Below are 14864 nucleotides of genomic sequence, written 5' to 3'. Positions count from 1 at the left end.
AATTCGTCCGTCAAAAGCTGTCAGTACTGAAACTTTCATGTCTCAAGGTCTAAACTAAACCGTTTTCTTACAACCAGTCTTTGCGGATGCCTTCGAACCTGTGGCGGGAACACCCCTTCTCTGGTAGTAAATGTGCACGCCATGAGTCGAAAAAAAGAACTGGGTGATTTGAATTTCATCATTGGAGTCACGTTCATTGTCCTCTGTTTTTTTAGGGTCTCTGTGTACTCGACTGGAGTTTCGTTCGATCTCGAGCAACCCAAAAACAGGATGCTGACGCTCTGCTCTGGACCGGGTTGACGAGGCTCTACACGCCGTCCGGCAGAACCACGAACTTGAACGACCTTATTTCATTCCAGCCACGAAATTAGAGCTTCCCAGGTTCGCCACATCCGTGTCAGCTGTAAATGGACGCACTCGCAGCCAACAGAATCCCGGGAAAAGAGAGGAAGGTGCTCGGTGTCCATATTGCGGGCCAGAGAGATTTGTGCAGAAGCGTTTTGTTGCGGTAGCTTGCATGCAACAGTCTGGGGCGCAATAAAGGGGCTGCCATCTTGACTTCGAAGTCACTTCTCCGTCTCAGACTGCGGAGAGACCACCATCCACAGTTGGCAAACTTGTCCGTTATCGCCACGGGAGCTGCCAGCATGCTCTATAGTTTTCTCGGGGTTCAGATTCGCGGTGGTGTGCTGGACACCGGAAATCGTGGCCACTGAAAATACCCTGCGACTCCCGTCCTTTTTTGTGGACTCCTTTTTCAACAAACTACTCAATTGTCCCATCATTGCTGTTTCCCTCTTTCTCTTTACCGACAGTGGCTGCTCCTTCGGTCCTGTCCCGTGTCCGGCTCCCCCTGGATGTCGCTTTTCTGCACGCAACTCGACGGTCTCCCGAAACGTTTTTCTTTTTCCTGTTACACCGCTGATAACAGCTCTTTCCCCCCGTTTTCCCGCGCTTCCATTCCGAAAAGAACACACGATGTTTCACGGGTTGGCTGCAGTCCGCTGTCTGCGGAGGTGGCCCTGCGAGGCCCTGTGTCGAAACTTTGTTCGCTTTCCCCCTTCCAATGCTTCCGCGTGCACAGACAACAGACTCCACTCCGTCCACCCGCGCGAGCAAGGTCCTCACGCGTCCCGCCTCCTGCTAACTCCGTGGCTTCCCGGTTCATGTCGCTCGCTGTGTAGAAACTCGCCAGACAGTTCCGTGGACGTTCTGCAGACACCAAGTGACGGAGTGAAACGTATCCTGAGAGACCGGGAGGTCTTTCGCACCAGCGAAGGGTCGACAGGCTGCGTATCCTCCGTTGCTGTTTCTCGTTCTTCCGGCTCAAACACCTCTGAATGCCGCGGCCACTGTAGCTCGAGTGCACATGCAGATGCTAGGCAGATGAGGAACGGGAAGCAACAAGAGGATCTCCTTCGCGGCATTCTACGCATTTCTGTTTTAAGTGGAACGGTTCTCGGCGGATACATCATGCTCATAAGGCCCCGGAAAAAGGGCATGCGTCTCGACAGACGGAGGTAGGGACAGTTCACACTGTTGAACCACCGCGATGCTTTCGTTGGTAGTCTCCTTCCTGCTGAACGGATTCTTCGGGGCCTCTCATCTATTAAGTAAATAGATGGACGCCAAAACAGTGCTCGGTTCTTCGTTCATGAGTGCAGGGGAAGACATCGGACAAAAGTAGAAACTTAGCTGGTGACAAAGACACGTTTACTGCGAGGTTATCGCTTTTCTGATGCGCCGTATACGGACATTCATCTGAACGTTCACATCATGCAGACGAAGGTCTGGCTCTACCTGTCGACAACTGTGTCGCCACCAGTATCGATACACTACGAATCGATACACGCTGGTATGGTGGTATATATGATATGAAGTCCATTCACGATTCAAATCTGTGTATATACACATCGTGTACTTAATTTCATGTTAATGGAGAGAGAAGCGTCCTGGTAGTTTTTTTTGGTACGAGCTGTTTGTCGCCTCTTTCGTGGCATCCGCGCGGTGACTGTGCTGATTCGGAAAAACTCATGTTTTCAAGATTTACTTTTTGCGTCTGTATGCAGGAGCAAGAAACAGTACAAACATGGAAGGCACGTAGGAGGGTGGAACTATCGGTGGCTAGGCTCCTAGAAGAACTCTTGTTCATGTCTGGGCGCTCGTGTCTGCCTGAATGTTTTCGCCTGATGCATTTCCGGTGGACTCAATTTGGCTTTCCTGGTCTGCTGCGATTGTCAGTTGGACTTCTTTAAAGAGCTGCCTGTGCAGCAAACAGACGGCGCCGCGGGGGTGGTGCGTGCAGCCCCGTGTGCGAAGAAAGCCGGCAGAGGGTACGCTCCGAAATAGTAGTTTTACCTTTTCCGAGCAACCGTGTCCGTGTATGAAGTGTTTTTCTCTTTCTTACACACGTGGAAGCCTCTCTTCTAGACTCGCATGTGTATATCTGTTCCACCGTACCTGGTTGCTATACGCAAAGATACATGGCAACTTTCTCTTTACCTTCCTATCTATGTGACTAGTGGTAAAATGTACTGTCTGGTACTTTGCGTCAGTCGTCTTTTGTTGGCATGGTTCGAAAAGCGGTATTCCTCGACTGCAGCCGCTGACAAGAAAACACAACAAGGTCGTCGCGAAGTGTATAGACGTGCTGAGTTGTTCATTTTCAAATCCTCCTCGAGGAACACGACGAACGTGCCTCCACTTACGCCCATTTAGATATAGGTCGCCGGAGAAGTTTGTTCGCGGGCATTTCTCTGCTTCGTGCACAAGCGCGTCGACATTCTAGCCGTGCGCGCATCCGCGGTAGAAGCCACATCTTCACGTGCGCGATAAAGAAATGGAAGATAGCAGTACAACATTTACGCGTCTCTCCAGGGTTTAGTATTTTGCTCATCTTTCAACCAGGTGCGAGCAAACAGGGAGCAACTGCGCCTGCGGCGCCTGCACTCTCGTTCTGGAACGGGACCGCGTACCACCACAGCGCGAAACATTCCCCCTGGGAACTATGATTTCCCGGAAGAGTATAAAGGATTCACAAGGCACGAGTTACGCTGGATATCTGCTGTGCAATGTGCGCACACAGATGTCCCTCTTAAGCAGTCCGTTGGAGTGGCGGTGTACACCAGAAATAGACAACTTGGTTGTCTGTTATCTAAGAAATCTTCGTCGCACGAAGGAAAAAAAGGCGCGCTGTGGTTACAGTCGCTTGCCTCTCGGTCGACAAGCACACTGCTAGCATGAGCTTCAGGCAGTGAGATGCGCATTCGAGTTGCACAACGAAGTTATAATGGTTGAACTTCGTCACTGTTGCATGCTGATGATACATCAAGGTGGCAAACCGTCTAGAACCCTCATTGTTTGGTTAGGTTATCCTATCAGCATGTCGGCAGCCACACCACAGCTTCTCCGACCGCGGCAGACATTCCTCGACAGAACAAAGAACACTCATTGGAGTCACTCTGTCAGTTTGCAACTGCACTGCGCTGGCACTGTCAAACATATACCATCCCTATTTCCGTAAAACGGGTAAAAACTGCGATTTCCTATCATCTTGACAGCCAAAGTACTTCAGCAAAGCAACCACAGAGGGCAACACACGCAGCGTTGGGGCTTTGACTGTGTTGGTAGTTAGCGCTTCGGGTGAATCTCTGTAAGGCCGACTGTGTGCGGATCTACTTGTGTTTTGGGACAGCAGCCGATGTGAATCCCCGCAGGCGCATCGAAGTCGGTATAGGGACGAAAAAAATACTTGGGGAGACAGCTGTGTGTTTGTGGCTGCTTCAAGTTCACGTCCGCTTCACTTCTTCTTCCCAGCCTGTTTCATGTTCACAGCTTTGTTTTTTCGCTGCTCCGTTGTCTGCCGCACTTTCCGCGCTCAGACTCGAGGTATACGTACACCCTGTGTTATGACAGCTTCTCTGGTTCGTTGAGGCAAATCGTCAATGAGAGTGGCGCACAACATTCACTTTGCGTAAAATCTAGCCGATGAAAACTGGAATTCCACGTGGAAAACAGACCCACCAGCTTACCCAGAGGCTGGCAACCGGCTTACCAAGCTCGCAGGACTACTTCCGTGTTTTTTAACCGAGGACAACATGCCTACGGTCCTGGCGGCATGACGAATGCGTGGGCAGGATCACTGGAGGAAAACGGGGTAAATTTGCTCTAACTTTACTGGATTTCGCGTTTGATTCACCCTGCAGGCAGCACCGAAAACTGCAGAATTGCTCTGTCTCCACACGGAGTCAAGGCGCCGACCGACTGCTTGCGAATTGCCTTCCAACTTTCGCTGCGGCAGTGCCTTCTCGAGCTGACCAGACGCATGCGCCGTTCGTGTCTGCGCACAGCTCTTCCCGCTTTGTTTTCTAAAGTTTTCTTCTTCTGTTGCGCGCCGACTGCCTGGAAACGCGCCGACATGCCTCGGTTCACCTCTGCTTCGCAGCTTCGTCGGCGGTCGGTTTCCTTGACGCGACTTCCTCCGCCTGCACATTCGCGGTGTCTGCAGTACGCTTGCATCTAAACAGCTATCGGCAGCGTTGTGCACGGCGACAGGAACGTTTTCGCTGTCGGCACTTCCGGGGAAATTCGAATCAGCGGGAGACACTCTGCACCCACTCATCCACAGTTTTCTCAGTTCGACTGATCGAGTCGGAGTTCCCGTAGCGACAGCAAGGACAGAGGCAGCGCCGCTCCTCGTTCCATCGCATGCCGACACTGTCGACTTTTCTGGAAGACACCGTCAATAAACTTCGCAGACAGTCCTTTCTTCAACGCATTCTTGCTCCAGCGTGGCGCTTGGCTTTCCGAAAGAGAGACTGCCTGCCTATGGATGAGCTGTGTCTCGGGGATCGACAGCGACTCCATGCGCCGGACACACGCGCGTGGGCCTGAACTTGCACATTTTACCGTGGGCCACACATGAGCAGATGTTCTTTTTGTCGCTGTACGTTCACCGAACTGTTCACAGCCACCCATGCAGTGAATGAAAGTGCGGTTGCGCGTCTCTGTGAAAGGCGAACGGTCCTCCTAGGGAACGGCAGGCGCCCCGCTCGTGCGCCTCCCCGTTAATGCTTTTAGGTCCGTACACATGGGAACTCAGGCGACGTGAAAAACGGTGGAACATTTCCTGTGTTTGTTCGCGTCTGCAGACACACACGCAGACACCCGGACAGGATGCTGCGGGAGTTTCTCCAGCATCATGCATAGAAATACTCGTGGAGAGACGGTCCTTTCCCTCTTCTTGTCTTCCCCGGTGACGTTGTCTCGCGGCGCTCCTATCTCCGTTGTTTCACAGGACCTCCTGGATCCACTTGTTCCGATCGTCTGCGCTTGCATCTGTACATGGAGAGGAAGGGAGAGGCGCCCATGCCGACGGTTCTTCTCTCTCCCGCGTCCATCTCATGTGAAGAAACTTGGTCTCTGCGTCAAGGCAGTGAAACCCTTGCGAGCCGGTGCTGCATGCAGAATTGCGCAAAAAAAAAGCCAGTTTTACAGCTCTGTCTTTTAGATGCCGTCTTCTGCACCTCTGTAGCTTCTGCTTCCCTGTTTTGGCAGCGCTGCCGTCGAAGGCCTTGCTGCCTACCGTTTTTTGCTGAGTCTGCCAAAGACACTTTGCGTTCGCCGCCTTGTCCCTCTCTTTGGTCGTCTTCCTTCTCCTTCACATTTCTATTCCGCTCTTCTTTCTTTCCATCCACCCTCCTGTCTGCTTAGCTTCGAGGGAATCCTCTTTCTCTCGCTGGCTCTGCCCTCTCTGTCTTCACGTGTCTTCACCTACGACGCCTCGCCTGCCTTTGCGTCGCGAGTTTCCCTGTCTGTTTTCTCCGTCCTTTGACTTTATCGTCCTTCTGTGTCTTCAGCTCTGCCTGTCTCCGAACTTTTCCCCTGCGCTGCTTCGCAGCTTCGCATCTTCTCTCCAATCGAAAGCTGGCCGTCTTGGCTTCTCTTCTCGCCTGTCTCGTCTGCATTTTTCTAGCTTGCGAACCCGATGCAGACTGCGTTTGCCGTAGATCCGTCGCGCTGTTGATTTCTCTTATTCCTGATCTTCCCTTCTTCCTTTTCCTCTCTCTCTCTCCTTTGTCCTCTCGTTCTTCGTTTCCCTCTGTTCTCTGCGCCAGCCACTTTGTCGGCAGACTTGGGCTCAAAGCTGTCTCTGGTTGGAGGAACCTCGTCCTCGGAGATGGCTGAGACGCGCTTCCCTGGTGAGAATCCCTCGCCCCCAGTGCGGGAGGTTGGCTCTGCGTCTTCGCTGGCTGCGCCGGCGGAGTCGGCACCGAGTATCGGCGCAGGGAACCTCGCGCCGCCTTCTGCCGTGCTGGCTGCTGTCTCCGGCGCTGGCGATCACTCACCGTCGGCAGAGCCTGGTGCGACTGCATGCACGCCGGCATGCGCGCCGCCTTCGTGCTCGCCGGTGAGTGGGATATCTGAGTCTGCGTCTTCGTTTTCTGCCGCCGTTTCCGCGCCCGCGGATGCGGGAGGAGCGTCTCGGATCAGTGTCCTGACAGCGGAGCACTTGGGTCGAGGCGAAAGAGAAAAAGGCCTTTCGGGGAGTTTGCAAAAGGGACAACAGGCCGGAGTGTCCCCGACCTCGGGGGTAGGCTTTCTGGAAGGCTCCTCGCCTGCCCCGCGCCCTGCAGGCTTCAACTTCCCCTCTCGCGGGTCGGCGCAGTTTGCTCGGAATGTCCTGAAGGCCTTCGACAACGACAGAGAGGAGACACACGCAAACGAGGCCGAACTCGAGTTGATGCGCTACCTGAAAGAAGGCGGAAAGAGGGCCAAAGTTCTCTTCATCTTCATCAACCCAACAAGTGGAGGAAACAAAGCCGCCGCTTTCACAGAGGCAAGTCACAACACACCCCGTCATATCTATATATATATATTTATGTCGATGTGGCGATGGATATTTGCATGTGTGTATATGTATGTGTATATATCTATATAGATGTGTGTGTGTGTGTGTGTGTGTGTGTGTGCATGTATGTAGGGAGTCTATGTATGTATGTATGTATATATGTATGCATATATATGTACATATATGCATATAAGCTTGTTTCTATTATTTGCATATTTAGTAATGTGTCATTAGGGTTTCGGATCTGAAGGTCTATTCTCGCGGTTTCCTTTTTGGCCGCATGTAGTGGTCTGTGTTGTAGACATTTGTACCGTTGAAGAGCAACTGTTCCAGGTATTTGGCTGTGCAGATGTCTAGGAGCTCGGAAGGTTGTTGGTGTTGAGGAGACAAGCCACAAAAGGGGCGAAATGTCTCCGTGTCGTCCTCTTCTTTCGTCTAAATTTGCCTCTCTACCATCGTCTCTCATTTTTGAGTGCACTCGGTGCGCATGCAACGCCCTCTTGGGATGGAGTTGTGCTTCTGGGTTCTTCTTCAAACGAGACGCTTTGCATCCGTTTCCATCGGAGGGTCGCAACGGTCGTTTCCCCAACAGCGAATGTGTGTTCACTCCTTTTATCGACTGTGTCTTTCACTGTATGTCCCTCTCGCGCTTTGGTCGCCTGTTCTCCCTTGAGACTGTCTCTGTCCCTCGTGTATCCGTCTCTCGCATTGTTCTCCTGTTCTCTCAGTCTGGAGTGTGTCGGCTGACGATGACCTCGCCTTTTCCCTGCAACATCTACATTTTCGACATTCGCGAAGGCATCTCGGGGAACAAGCCAGGCTTCCGCTTGTTGAGGGCCGCGACAGAAGTTGCTTTCTCCCGCGAGAGCTCCCTGGAGGCAGGCGCGTCCCCGGCAAGTGTCTCCTCCGCATCTCTGCATGCAGAGGCCGGCGCGGGTTCGAAGGCCGAAGCAGGAAAAACCGACCCAGACGGCGTCCCGACCGCCGGAGAAGACCAAAGAAAACGAGGAGCAGGAGAGAGAGGAGAGAGAGAAGATAAAGGAGACAGAGAGAGAGAAGAGAAAGGAGAGATCCAGGATGACAACGTGATCCGTGTTCTCGTTGCTGGAGGCGATGGGACGGTCATGTGGTGCGCCGCAGAGGCAGATGCTCATCGAATCGATCCAATGAAAATCGCTTTCGGAGTCATTCCTTATGGAACAGGTAAAAGGCATCTGGGGTAACACGAGAGCATGCAAAGAAAAAACCATAGAAAAAGACCGTCAAATGTTCATATCTCTGTCTACTAAGAGACATATATCCATATATATATATGTATATATATATAGACATGTGCCTGAATATCTGCGCAACAGGATGTTTGCAAAGATGCACGCTGTGATGGCAGAGCTGTAGGAGAGAGACCCGCACATACGGGAGAATGAGAGTTTACACTCGTGTCTGTACACTGTGTAGATACACGGACAAGTGTATCGGTGTTCGCAGGTGGTTGACGAACTCTGTGCATGCCGCGAGGTTTGCGTCATTTTTTCTCCAGGCAACGACTTCGCGAACGCCTTTGGGTGGAAAGAATGGAGAGGCTTGCGCCCTTTCGATGGAGCGATGAAAACGTAAAAATCTGGCTCCACATTTTCAAGCAGAGCTGAACAAATCCTGCTCCAGAGGACTCTCGGATACCTGTCCATGTGCTTTCACACGCACATACAGCTATGCACACATTTGTACATAAGTCTGAATACAGACGTATGCTTGCATACATGCATACAAGCGTACATAAATCCTACATATATACAGATACATATAGACATGTAGACGTATCCGTACATACATATGTACATATTTATATATGTATATATATATACTTATATATTCATATACATACCCCTATACATATATATATATATATATGTATTCATGTAGATATGTCTACGTCCATACATATATACAGTTGCATAAGGAAGTGTAGCTAGCCTGCATAGATATGCACGGACGTGCGAGTTGCACTACGCGGGGGCTCTTTGCGTTTACAGTGGCTTTCCGTGTCGCTGCTTTCTGTTCATGAGAGCCTGCTTTGTGTCTCTTCACATCCCAGTCTTGTCTGCTTTTTCTCTTTCTCCCTCGCGAGTGAAGCACCGTGGATCTCGAATTCTTTGCGTCCGTAAGTTTCATCCTGTGTACCTGGACGCGTGCCGACCTCCGTAGTTCTGCACCTTTCTCTGTAGAGTCTATGCAGAATACATGTGCATATCGCTGTACACGGTGCATGCAATACGCGTACAACCTATCTGTATTTATTTATCTATCTATCGGTCTACCTATCTATGTAAATGCATGTACATGCAGACATGCATATTAGCACGCACTTAAGTATATATCTATGCGTATATCTATTTGTGAATTGTTGATAGGATGAGGAGGCTTTTGAGTAGGTGGAGTCAGGCTCGCGTCGTCCATCACGATCTGTGGAGCGTGAATGTCGTCCTCAAGGACGACGGGGAGTTCACCAAAATCAATTCTGAGACAAGAAAGAAGGTAAACTCACCTCTCTTTCGCTAGCTCTCTCTTGCTTACCTTAATCAGCTTCTCTAAAGTATGCTTCAAATCCATATATATATATATATATATAGGAATATACACGACGTTCATATTTGTGCATATATAAGAATATAAATGGCATCCATGTAAATATATATATTAATATATGAATAAGAAATATGTGTCTAAATGTTGTACGTGTGCGTTTACATATATTGTGAGCGTACATATGTATATATATATATATATATATATATATGTCTCGATTTGTACATTCCTGTGTGTTCGTGTGAATCTGCTCGTAGACAAATGGATGTGTGTAGGTAGGCAGAGATTCGGTATGTAGGGCCTGTGAATTTCTTTTTTCGTCTCCGCTCGCAATGCACAGTTCCTCACGTGACTGCGGCCCAGATGGTGGGGTTTAGACTTCTGCTCCCGTCTTGTCTGTTGTGGGAAGCCTTTGAAAACGAAGGATCTCTGGAGGCGTTTGACTTGGCCTCGAACTGAGAAAAATGGTCTTTTCAGTGTCTTTTGAGACCTGCAGACGAAGTCGAGAGAGAGGGTGCGCGTCTGGCGATTCCCTCTATGAAAACGCGTCCACCTCCCTTTGTTCTCGCCTCTGTGCACATAGGTATCTTTTTTCTCTTCTGTCTCCGGCTCGGTCTCGGTTTCCTTCGAGCTCGCAGCGGCTGGCATTTGCTGTCGTTTTCCTCGCTCTCTGCATGCTTTTTCAGCAAGTCTTGCAGGACAGCACAGGACGGCGAGTGCAGAAGATGACTTTCGTCATGAGCAATTACTTCAGCATGGGAGTTGAAAGTCGAATTGGCAGAGGCTTCGACCGACACCGCAGACAGTCTCAGCTCCTCAACAAGATGGTGCGGGTTCAGGAAGTCCGAAAGATTGTGTCTTCTCGGAAAGATGATCTCCCTCCAGAGGCTACTACCTCGATCTTAGTCGATGTTCCCACACACACAGACGCAGACCGAGAGAGATAGATGCGCCGTCTCGATTCAGGCAGCTGCACATGTAGATATGTGTGACCAGACGTAGAGAGAGCGCTTCAGAGAGACAGACATGTAGGTGGAGAGATCGAGATCACAAGACATTTTGGGATAGGCAGGCGCAGATGGAGATGCAGAGCGGTAACCTGGTACAGACGGATCGTCTCTTTGTAAAGATAGACGGCGCATAGATGCAGAGACACTTGGGTGACAGCGGACAGACATTGATGGAGAAACCGGTGAAGAGGTCTAGATAGCTCCAGAGCGGTAGAGATGTCGAAGCAGGCAGACGCATATCCTTTTCTGCATAATCGTGGAAGAGACAACTACAAATCGTGGTGTGTGTGTGTACATAACTTTAACTGATTCTGGTTTGGGGATCACTCAACTACGCGGGACAAGCGTGACTTGGATCTCGCGTCTCCTGCGTCGCTGTGCTTGGAGATCTCTCGCCGGGGCCGGAGTCTCGGTTCCTTTGACTGCGCGGCTTTCCCTCTTGTGCTCATTCTCAGACTCTTTCGTTTTCTGTGTTTGTTCCTCGCAGACCTACGGGATCGAAGGCGTCAAGAAAGCATGGTTCAAACGCACTTTGACTATCGACAACATCGTCGACGGTCTGCTTGAGTCCCCTGGGGAGCCGGATGAGCGCGTCGTTTTTCGCACCAAGGACAGTACCTTGCCAGACGGACCCATTCTCAAAAGTACGAATCAGGCCCTTCGAACGAAGCCGTTCTGAGCGACCGCTGTCACACGTAAACTCGGTTTCCTCTGAGACAGCATGGATGGCATCCCACAGTACCTCGTGTGGAAGTTCGAGCTGACCTGTACTCCTGATTCGACGTCGGCAACTCAGTTCAGTCTTTGTGTCCTGACGAAATGCGACTCGTCGCTTCGTAGTCACAGAGAACAGCTCTGCGATCTGCTCTGTACAGAACGCAGTTCAGCCGCCTCGTGACGACCATCTCGTTCGGATGCAGTGGTTATACGCACCCGCCTCTGTCGTTGCCGTCCATAGCTACCGTTTCTCTTCTCCTGGAACTGCGCGAAAATCCTGCAAGCTGAAGCGGCCGAACTCACTTCCACATGCGATGTCGTGCTCGCAGATGCACATCCTTCCCTGAAAGCCACAAGACGGGAAGTAACTCTTCTCATACATATTGACAGAAATATGTTTCGTGAAGGATAACATGCTACATCTACATATATATATATATATATATATGTATATATACGTCTTGATAGCGATATATATATATATATATATATGTATATGTACATGTGGTGAAAGATAAACACATCTACGTAAAAGCACATATATCTCTAGGTGAAGATAATAACCGGTCAGGGGTGGAACAGAAAAATTCTCTCTTCTTACCTTCCTGTGCATTCCAAATGCGTCGCATGCCTGTTCTTCATATGCCTACAGATAAATTACCTTTGTGTGCACATATATAACATATATACATACATATACATATATATAAATATATATATATATACATATATATATATAAGTAGATGACTGTCGAGAGAGAAATGCGGATCCATTGAGGAATGTCTGTCTGTAGGTGTAGAGTGCTTTTGGTGTGGTTTTGTTCAGAGTCTGTTTCGTTGATTGCACTAAACATTCCTAGTTTTAGTGCGGGAAACGACATCTGGGCCACCTCCCACAGCGTCGGAATCCTCACCAAGTCGACAAGCCTGAACCGCGAACTTGTGAGTTGCTGGTCGTGAGGAAATCGCCTTTCTCTGGAAGCCAATCACAACAGATGCCTCTACAAACCACACATTTGTGATGCAAGACAGTTCTCCATCACACAGATTTCATGACGTTTCTCGTCATATATATATATATATATACTTATATCTGACCATAGTTTCATAAATATGCGTATCTAATTGTACGCGTATAGATGTCATGTGCAGCCATGCTGTACCTAACATATATATATATATATATATATATATATGTATATGTCTTCGTGCAGACGCGTCCCGTATAGGGGGTGTCAATTTTTTCACTGCATGCGTGTCCATCTCTACATGTATACTAATATATATATATATATATATATGTATATAAGGGGAAGACCGAGGTTTTCACTTGGAGCATCTGGGATGAGGAAACGAAAACATGGATGAAGAGAAACATTTGTTGGAGACTCGTAGCAGTCTGTTTCTGGATTTCCTTGTGCTGCATACGCATGCGCTCTCTGTTTTTCTCGCGTTGTCAGAGAACAATTGCTCAGGAGAAACAGTTGACCGGAGACCGCGAACTCGAGTTTCTTTCTTTCCCCTCCGTCACGTCGATGGGTGTCGAATTTGTAAGCTGCAGAATTCGCTTTTTCCTCCTTTTTTCTGGAAAACAGTTTTCCGTCACTTCTCAGCGACAGCCCACCGACTGAGAGAAAGAAAGAGACAGAGGGAAGTGGACGTGGAACGGTAGAGAGAAAACATGGAGAGAAGCGAATGGAAGTCTCATATGGATCGCGAAAAGGGAAGAGCCAGGACACCGGGTCAGCACTCGGAGAACGCACAAGCCAGAGAAGCAAGCAGGAGTGATCATCTGCCAAATGAAAAAGGCGCTTCCTTGTTCACTCGTCGCTAAATGGTGTTATCCAATTATATATATATATATATATATATATGTATACATGTTATTACACAGCACCATGTATATACAGCGACAGTACTTTGTGTATGGCTGGATTGTCTGTATCATCTCTTCAGTGCCATCGGTACTTGATGCGCTCTGCCTTAACGATTTGAGTAAGAGAGGCCATGGTCTTACCCTTTTTTTAGAAGGCGAGGTCGACTTGAACTGCAGAACAACGGGCAAGGTTCAAGTCGTGGAGGTCTGTGGTTGCCGGAGGGGTATATTCTTTTGCCCTTTTCGCGGCGTCATTTGTCCCCGATCGCCACAGTTTTCGCGCTGTGTCCTCGACGAGATGTGTGAGGCTGAACTTCGTGGAATCCGAGTGTCTTTGAAGTTCTGAACTTACCGTTTTCGCAGGCCTGTCACGGCCGAGCGCGTCGGATAAATCAAGGTCGCGGTCCCTGGAAGATTCTTTTCAAGGACTTGTCTGCCCATGCCAAAGTTTACTTCCAGGTTTGTCTCCAACTCCGGTTGACGGACTCTGTTCCAGTTCTTTTTAGCACCTGCAAGCAGACCGCATGCGCGGACCCATTCGCGCATGCGCATGTACGGTCTGCCGGTTTCGGCTTTGTGGAGAGATTCACGGTGCGAGACAAGCGCCGTATGTTCTTCCTCGCGAGTCATCACTCGGGACGCCTATTTCTGAAGAAGCGGAGCCGAGGCTCTGTTTCTTCTTTGCCTGTGTCGGCTGCTCCTGCCGCAGCTCAGACTTCTGTTTAGAGCGTCGAGGCGGGCGTTTGCCTTTGTCTTCTTCTCGTTTGACCGTCTCAGCGCCAGCGTTTCTGAGATCCTGGGAGTCTGAATCGTATTTCAGGAGCAATGCGTGGACGAGGGGGCGTCTGTGTGTGCTCAGCGTCAGCTTTTATTCGGTCTCGAGGACTCCTTTGCATATGCTTTTTCTTCAGGTCGACGGCGAATTTTTCCAGATGGCGCGCCCCGACTTTGTGACGATCGAACACAACCGGACGGTCCAAGTGCTGGCAGCGCCTTGCGACAAACACTTGCATGCGTGAAAATTGAGAAACTCGGCGGTTGCTCGAGGGCAGTCAGGGGAGAACCTGTAAATCTATTTTTGCCCGTGTCTCTCGCGGGGTCCGCCTCTGACTCCCCAAGGTTCTTTGAGAGGACAGAAGACGCCTGCGTCGAGGAGAGAGATACAAGCGCCTCCCTGCTTGGACCGAGAAATGATTTCAAGTATTTCCCCTCTCGTTTTCCGTCCCTGTGCATGTAACTTCGGAGGCCGACGGGTGCCAGCTGCGGCGCCTGCTTCGGTCGTTTGTTTTTGGAGGGGCGAGGACAAAGAGAGGCGAGAACAACCACGAGAACAAGACAGACAGAGAGGGGAGAAGACGGAGAGAAAGGAGGAAAGGAACAGGAGAAATGCCGAACGAGGAAGGAAGCTGGAAACGAGAAGAAGAGGAAGACAGGGACGACGTCTCGCGGGTGTATTCAAACGGGAGAATGTCTCTAAGCGCCTCTGCGGACGCAGCGCCTCGACCTCCGGGGAGGCTCAACACGGTCTGTCAGAAAACGCCCCCGAAAACGCTTTCCAGAATCCACGTTCACTCGCTCCGTTGAACATAAGGATTACTTCTTCCCCTTTCGATCGCACTGAAGACGGTTCTTCCTAGACACAGGCCTCTAAAGACTTCCTTTCGAAAGAGACACACATACCTGTATATCGATATGTATCTGTTTATATAGATTTATGTAGCTACCTCTGTATATACCTATACATCGATGTAAATGTGTATATCTATCCCTATATATCTATATACATCTCTATATATCTCTCTCTATATAGATATATAGATATATATAT

At 49.8% G+C, this 14864-nt stretch overlaps 2 protein-coding genes across 2 annotated transcripts; both read left to right on the top strand.

Annotated features, from left to right (window-relative positions):
* Positions 1–256: 256 nt before the first annotated feature.
* Positions 257–2602, top strand: TGME49_202450 (hypothetical protein). Its single transcript, XM_018779207.1, has 2 exons — positions 257–1520; positions 2070–2602. The coding sequence occupies exons 1-2, from the start codon at positions 979–981 to the stop codon at positions 2134–2136; spliced, it is 609 nt and encodes a 202-aa protein (XP_018637401.1). The 5' UTR covers positions 257–978; the 3' UTR covers positions 2137–2602.
* A 1791-nt stretch (positions 2603–4393) lies between these two features.
* TGME49_202460 (diacylglycerol kinase accessory domain (presumed) domain-containing protein) lies at positions 4394–14849 on the top strand. Its single transcript, XM_018779208.1, has 10 exons — positions 4394–6838; positions 7579–8053; positions 8388–8460; positions 9259–9382; positions 10120–10260; positions 10931–11087; positions 11987–12102; positions 12621–12710; positions 13400–13495; positions 13948–14849. Exons 1-10 carry the CDS (start codon positions 6179–6181, stop codon positions 14053–14055), a joined length of 2040 nt encoding a protein of 679 aa, XP_018637400.1. The 5' UTR covers positions 4394–6178; the 3' UTR covers positions 14056–14849.
* The last annotated feature ends 15 nt before the right edge of the window (positions 14850–14864 follow it).

This window comes from Toxoplasma gondii, chromosome VIIa, assembly GCF_000006565.2.
Source record: "Toxoplasma gondii ME49 chromosome VIIa, whole genome shotgun sequence".
NCBI classification, from domain to species: domain Eukaryota; phylum Apicomplexa; class Conoidasida; order Eucoccidiorida; family Sarcocystidae; genus Toxoplasma; species Toxoplasma gondii.
Note: the sequence above shows the minus strand (reverse complement) of the source record. Positions and strands in the feature narration are given on the sequence as shown.